Raw genomic sequence first — 8054 nt, 5'->3', positions numbered from 1 at the left:
CGTAGACTTACCGCTGTATTTGTGGGGGCAAACAATTAGCTTTGAAAAGTAAGTGAATTACTAAATAATTTAAACTCATGTAACTTAAAGCTAGTAAACATACAGCTATTTTGGAGAAAAATTATATAAACTATAAAGAATCTTATAATCTTTAACTTTTTTGACAAAATATAATATTTAAATCTTTATTCACTGAGTGAGTCTGGGTTTTATAGCAAAGCCACATCGGGCTATCTGTTGAGTCCATCTAGCGGAATCGAACCCCTGATTTTAGCGTTGTAAATCCGTAGACTTGCCAGTACTGTACTTGCCAGACTTGACTGTACCAGCGAGGGATCTGAGTGATGTTAACATGTAGTTATAAAGACTTAGAAGCTTAACAGTAGTCTTAGTCATAAATAATGCGTAAGAGTTGTTATAGAAATCTTCATTCACTGATTGAAATCAAATACAAGTGGAGATCAGGGAATAGTTGTTTCACTTTGTTTGTTTACAGTTAAGCACAAGCTGCACAATAGACTATTAGTTTTCAACCCACCACGGGTATCAAAACTTGGTTTTTAGCGTTGTAAGTTCGCAGACATGCTGCTGTGCCGCTGGAGGGGGCAATTTTGTTTCGTAATGAATGCAGTTGTTCAAATTCAACACAAACATCCTGAGCTATACGTTGCACAATGTATGTTTTTGTTTGCTTTTGTTGAATTTTCTGCACAAGCTCTTGAGGGCTCTTTATGAGAGCCATTCCTAATTCTGAAATAATATACTAGATGGAAAGCAGCAGGCCAACCGCTAACTCTTAATCTATTCATTACCAGTGAATGGTGAGATTGACCGTAACATCATAATGCTGCCATAGGTGAAACAACGAACGTGTTTGGTCGTGGGATTTGAATCCGCGACTAGCAGATTAAGAACTAGGTGCTCAAATCACCAGGGTATGCCAGGCCCCCAATGTATGAAAAACAGGTAATTTTTTCCTCACAACTTAAAACTTCTGTAGCTTTGCATGACTATCTGAAACGAATTCTAGGACCCTTACTATTTTTAGAATATTGTTTATAGTTTAAAAAGTTACCAAGTTTATTCCAGATATCTGTGTCTCTACTTGTTTTAGTTTAATTTAAGAGCCTGTGTTTCATTACAGAGTAATGCCCGATTCTTTATAAGTTTATAAGAACCAATTGTAAGTATATACACTCCGTGGCTACTTAATTAGGTACACCTATCTAGTAGCGGGTAGGACTCCCTTTTGCTTTCAAAACAGCCTGAATTCTTTGCGGCATGGATTCAAAAAAGTGCTGAAAATTTTCCTTAGAGATTTTGGTCCATGCTGACTCTATATCATCAGACAGTTTCTGCAGATTTGTTGATCACACATTCACGCTGCGAACCTCCCATACCTCCTCATCTCAAAGGTGCTCTAATGGGTTGAGATATGGGGACTGTGTAAGCCATTGGAGTCACTATCATGTTCGTAGAACCAGCCCGGCTTATTGCTTTGTAACCTAGTGCATTGTCCTGCTGGAAGTGTAGTAGTCATTGGAAAATGGGTAAACTGTGACTATAAAAGGATGCACATGGCCAGCAATAATGTTCAGGTACGCTGTGGCATTCAAATGATGCTCAGTTGGTATTAAGAGGCCTAATGTATGCCAAGAAAACATTCCCCAAATCATTACACCATTACCACAAACCTGTACTGTTGACACAAGGCAGGGCGGAACCATGGATTCATGCTTTTTACGTCAAGTTCTGACCATACCATCTGTATGTCGCAGCAAAAATCAAATCGACATTCGTAAGACCAGGCGACGTTTTTCCAATCTTTATCCGTCCAGTTTTGATCTTCCTGTTCTTTGCTGACAGGAGTGGAACCTAGTGTGGTCTTCTGCTGCTGTAGCCCATCTGCTTCAAGGTTCAACGCTTTGTGCGTTCAGGGATGTCCTTCTGCATACCATTGTTGTAAAGAGTGGTTATTTGAGTATTTGTGGCCTTCCTGTCAACTTGAAAGAAATGTTGTCATTCTCCTCTGACTTCTCTCATTAACAAGGTGTTTTCACCCATAGAACTGCAGCTCACTGAATATTTTTGTTTTCGCATCATCCCCTGTAAACTCTAAAGACTGTACTGCGCGAAAATCCCAGGAGGTCTGCAGTTTCTGAGATACTGGAACCACCACGTCTGGCACCAACAATCAATCCACAGTCAGAGTCGCTTATATCATGCATCTTCCACACTCTAATGTTTGGTCTAACAACAACTGAACCTCTTGAACATGTCTGTATGCTTTATATATTGAGTTGCAGTTTCGCTATTTGCATTAAAGAGCAGACTTATATAATAAAGTGGCCACTGAGTGTATGTAGGATGACGTTTCGTTACTAGAAGTAAAATTAAAACCCACTTGTATGTAATGTCCTTCGCACAACATGGTATTTCGATCAGTGCTAATTACCTAAAATTAATTATCAAATCGATTGTGTTTGAGGTCTTGCTACAAATTTTGATCCAAGATCTAGAAAAAACAATAATTACACATATTGATCAACACTTCGACAAAAACAACAATTGTTTCATTGGTTTATTGGTTTCTTACATAAATTTACACATTTCTCCCAAAACAGTGGTTACGTTCATTTTAAAACAAGTATTTTCAACGATGGAAGTTGAACCTGTTTCTACTTTTAGGATATTCGGTTAGACATCTCATACTTGTAGTTCCACTATAGCATCTGGAGTTTATGTCAAACATATTCTGCACCTGAAGAAGTCAGGTATTCCGTTTGTATTCTATAAATGTTGCTTGAGAATTTCGTACAATATTCTTGACTTCCAAGACGAAAAAAACTTGTTTACGTTTTTTTCATTCTAAAACGTGCAATGTTTGAGAAACATGTAAAATTTTACTTTTTTCCCTTTTACTTTGTAACTTGAGCTACATGCAACGATATTATTTATTTTCTGAAGAAGTTCGTATTTGCTAGAGATTTTACAGAGCGACACTGGAATATGTACGAAGAAATCTGAAATCTTTATAAGAGATTTGGTGTTTGGTTTTGAATTTCATGCAAGGCTACACGAGAGCTATCTGCACTAGCCGCCCCTAATTTAGCAGCGTAAAATAAGAGGGAAGTCAGCTGGTCATCACTACCATCTCTTGGGTTACACTTTTACCTACGAATATTAGGATTGATCGTATCATAATAATGCCCCACGGATGAAAGAGAAAATGTGTTTGTTGTGATGGAATTCGAAACCACGAAACTCAGATTACGAGCCAAGTGCCCCTAGCTACTTGGCCATGACGGCTTCGTAAGAGATAAGTAATAATGTATATTGGAACAGCATTTAATACATAACATACAATATACTACAAGCGAGACTGAAAGGTTTATCGAAATGTGCAGTTACAAGTTGATGAAACTCATTTTGATATGAAACGTTTTATAACATATGCACTGAATAAACTTATTTGTTATGAGAAGCAGTTATGGAAACAAAACAACTACGTGTAGATCAAAGGCTACTGTGTTCAACATAAATATATATCATACAAGAAGCATTTTAGTTATTTATAGAGCAATACACTGCTTTCGATTTATGTTTATTTACAAGTTAAATCGATATAGCGATTGTAAGATTAAATATTGAAATATAAGCACAGATCTTGGCACAATGATAGTTTTGTATTTCATTAGCATAATTTACAGAAATTATGATACGTTTTCCTCGAGTTGTACTTAAAAATGTACATATTTAAAGCAACATAAATATGTTGAAAAGTTTCTTAAGATACATAAATTAGACTTACTATACATATTACAAATACTTTTTTAGAAAATTACTTAAATTATTGTATCCATAAACTATCTTGTTAATTGTATTTTGAGTTTTATCTTCCGTTTCATTTTTGAAATCGTCATTGCAAACAGCTCATTATGCTTTCAATATAATTTTCTTGCTTCTTTTATGAGATTAGTTGCACACATTATAGACCATATTTATAAATGGAGTGATTTAAGCCAAAGACTGTTATTTTGCACTGAAATTTAAAAAAAGAAAAAAAAAAAGAAACTCGAACAAAAATAAACTGAACTATAATGACAGTGATGTGACAGTGGTGTTTAGCACTCACCAACGATCATACTTACTAAAGATTGTTATGAATTTTTGGATAAATATTGAATACACGTCTATTTAGCATATAACATTACATTTATTCAGGCTGTTATACTTGTTTTTAAAGAATTAAACTGCATGATCTTGTTCTTGTTACTTGAATGTACAAATATAACTCTTGTAACTAGAATACAGTATTGACTCGAGGGCCCACTAAAGAAGAAAAGTGATAATTAACTTGTATTTTATTAATGGTAGTTTTCTAGGTATCAGAATTGGAGGCTTTACCATTTATATCTTCATTTATTGAATATACAAGATGTTTTATTGAAATATATTGTATAAGAAAGTGAAATTATAACCTTTTTTTCTGATGAGAAAAGTGTGTTTTGGATTTCGCTCAAAGATATATGGGGTCTATCTGCGCTAGACGTCACTACTTTAGCAGTATAAGACTAGAGGGAAGGTAGCTAGTGATCATCACCCACCTACAACTCTTGGGCTACCCGTTTACCAACGAATAATGGAATTGACCGCCAGATGCTTTGGAAACGAAACATGTTTATATTTGGAAAGTGTGTGAAATTAAAATAATATGATGTTTCCAAAGCATCTTTTCCTATAACATTCGCATGCCTATACAGATAAATTGAAAATGTTTACTAAGTTTTTTTGGCTAACTTTTAGAGAAATAATACCAAAATAATAAACAATAATATTTGCTTTGCTAAACAGATTTTATAACGATAAGTTGAGTGTGTAGGCAGTACCTGTTATATAACACTGTTAACCACCTTACATGTTTTTATGATGATATATGTTTCAAGGATAAGAGATTCTGAAATTCCAAACCATTAAAAACAGATCTTCCAAAATGAAATTTTCTTCATAATTCCTGCTATTAATGACTACTTTATAATGAAAACAGTTTGATTTCCTCAATAAACATATCTTGGTTGGTAAATGTTAAGTCTCTCAAGAACGTATTTGATCTAGTATAGCTTTATCTTTTCCATCCCGTTATACAAGTCCAGTAATCCAGCTTCGCGAAGTAATATATTCTTTACTTCAAAATTAATGTAGCATATTTCCTCAATACGTTAAAAACCAACTTGTCTTTATGAATCGCGTTTTGAAATTAATATCTATAGAAACCAACCTGCCTTTCAAGAAAATGTTTGTTGTTTTATCTACAGGACCAAACTCTTGACATCAAAGGGCTGTTAAAGTTCTCTGGAGGAACGTGGGCCATATGACCAATAAGAGATTTTTCGGGTGTTTCGTAATGCCTTTGTCTGTACTTTCTGGCTACCATAGAAACAAAACAGACGGTTAGCAATAATCCACCCACAATTCCTAGCACTACTGCAACCGCTACATTGCTTGAAGTGTAGATGCCTTGCATGATGAAACTAAGGTCTTTTGTCTGTACATGAGTACAAGACAGCTGGATGTAGTCCCCATCTTCTTCATCCTTTACAGCAATGCAGAACTTGTAGCTGGTATCTGGTTCAAGGTTATTAATAGTGTACGAACGGTACACATAACTTACTGTGACTGTTTTATATTTCTCCCTTGGTTGGTTATCAATTCTATAGAGTATATCATACTCTGGAAAGTTGTTCCGCGCTGTGCCATTCCACACAACTGTCACGAATGTGGAAGATACTCGCTGAGGAAATAGACCGATGTCTACATTTTCAACCTGAAGAGCAATGTTCTTCGACACGAAACCCACTGAGTTTTCGGCAACACACTGATAAATTCCGGAATTTTGAGGCTTCAAATGGTACAAAGCTAATGTACCGGGATGTTTTCTATGGGCCTGAAGGCCGTTGTTTGATTCATTCACTACATCCCCAGAAGGTAAAATCCAGTATAGTCTGGGCTGCGGAATCCCTAAAGCACGACATTCAAATTCGTGCGACTCTCCAATCTTTTTCTCAATAGTTTCATTGTGGGAGTCAACTAGGACAGGTTCACACTGAGCAGATATATTGGCAAGGTCCAAGGACTTGAGAGGAAAGGAGTTCAGATTTTGATGCTGAAAGCATCTTAACTCGTCCGAATCTAAGAAAACTACTGAGGAGTTGTCCTTTTGTTCGAGTGTTTTTCGGATCCAACGAATGTTACAATCGCAAAGAAGAGGGTTGCCGTATAAGGTGAGGTGGACGGTTGGACGTCGGTTAACGATTTCATGACTTAAAGCTGAGAGGTTATTTTTATGCAACAAAAGAATCTTTAGTTTCGGTACATTGATGAAAGCTTGAGGATCTACATACTGCAAATTTAGGTTGTTGTGAAGAAACACCTTCTCCAGGCTAACTAAGTCCCGAAATGCTCCACGGTCTATCATCTGAAGAGTATTCGTGTTTGACAGTGAAATTTCCTCAACAGCAAATCCATTAAAATTGCTCGTCCCTAGCTGAGTAATGGGGTTAGCATCAAGAACAAGAACTTTCAGTTGCTTCATGGGTTGAAGAGCTACTGAAGGAACGTTGGTGACGTAATTGTGATTAAGTAGCAGAGTTTTTAGACTACGAAGACCCATAAAAGCATTTTTGCTAATTCCTCTGATTCTGTTATGAGACAAAGATAGGTAGAGGAGGTTATTTACAACTGAAAATGTGTCACTGTTTAAATAGAAAATCTCGTTATTGTCAAGTTCTAGGACTTCTAGGTTCTTTAGATCATAAAACCAAGATATGGACATTGAATGGATTGAATTTCCCTTCAGATTTAGGTGTTTAAGCATTTTCATATCATCAAATACATGCTTGTCAATAAACTTGAGGTGACCGTCTGCAATGATTAAAGTTTCCAATTTGTGTAAACTGCAGAAGACTCCATTGAATAAGCTTCGAAACTTATTTTTAGACAGGTCAAGTAATCGCAGCTCTGTCAGGTTTTGGAAGATTGAGATTCTACCTAGTTGCTTAATTTGGTTATTAGATAAGTTCAGTTCTAATAATCGAGGGAGAAATGGCATTTTGTTGTCGAAGTTTGTAATTTGGTTCTCAGATACAAGCAGAGATTCCGTCTTCAGAGGAATTTCAGCAGGCAAACTAAGTAATCCACGAGATGAGCAATTCACTATGAGAAGTAAGCAATTACACGTAACCGGACAGCTGATATCCGAACTAAGAACTTCCGTCCATGCTATTAGTGGCATAAGAAATGCCAAGGCAACCCACGTGGTCATGATGATGTAATGTTCAAATGAATTTCTTAATAACTGACACTTTGATCATCATCAAAGGAGTTTGAAAAATGATTTTGAAGATTTGAAGGATCTAGGGAAAAAAGAAAAGAAAATATTTGTAAAATAAATATTGGAAAATAATAAGCATGTGAAATATCATTTAAATATTTTGAGACTATTTGATTATCAGTGAATATAACGCTATGATTTATTATAGTACACAGCGTATGTAACTCAGCAACCAAATGAAACTGTAAAATATGTGCCTATACCAGATAAGTATAATTTTCGTTTGTTTTCTAGAATGTGGTGTTACTTAGAAATTCCTTTCATCGCATTTATGTGTGTTTTAATAATTTTAATTTTTAAGTTCTGCAATGGCTTACGTTTATTCCACTGGTGTCTTGAATACTGTTCTAACTCTTTCCTGAGTGTTTGTCTAAATTTAATGATATATATTAATTAATCTTATATTTATAAACTTATATTTCGAGCTCGTGCTGTAAACAATTATAATGAAAACAATTGCTGCTAGTATAACAAAATTCATGTCAATAAGATATCATTGGACGATAATTTGTTAATATGTACATGAAACATTCTATATCAAACCATCACGACATAAATTACAAACTTGCACAAAACTGTATAATTTATTTTTCTTTCAGTACAAACAAAGATTGGACATTTAATAATACTTCTAGTAGTATTATATGTTACAATGTGTTTATTT

At 35.2% G+C, this 8054-nt stretch overlaps 1 protein-coding gene across 1 annotated transcript in view; it reads right to left on the bottom strand.

Moving 5' to 3' along the window:
• Positions 1 to 2109: 2109 nt before the first annotated feature.
• Positions 2110 to 8054, bottom strand: part of LOC143238416 (leucine-rich repeat neuronal protein 1-like) — a 33293-nt gene continuing 27348 nt past the window's right edge. The window contains exon 3 of the mRNA XM_076478621.1: positions 2110 to 7412. Coding sequence (XP_076334736.1) covers positions 5306 to 7321 — 2016 coding nt within the window. The 5' untranslated portion in view covers positions 7322 to 7412 and the 3' untranslated portion in view covers positions 2110 to 5305. The remainder of the gene's footprint in view (positions 7413 to 8054) is intronic.

Source organism: Tachypleus tridentatus, chromosome 13 (assembly GCF_004210375.1).
Source record: "Tachypleus tridentatus isolate NWPU-2018 chromosome 13, ASM421037v1, whole genome shotgun sequence".
In the NCBI taxonomy this organism is placed as follows: Eukaryota; Metazoa; Arthropoda; class Merostomata; order Xiphosura; family Limulidae; genus Tachypleus; species Tachypleus tridentatus.
This window is presented reverse-complemented; position numbering and strand designations above follow the sequence as displayed.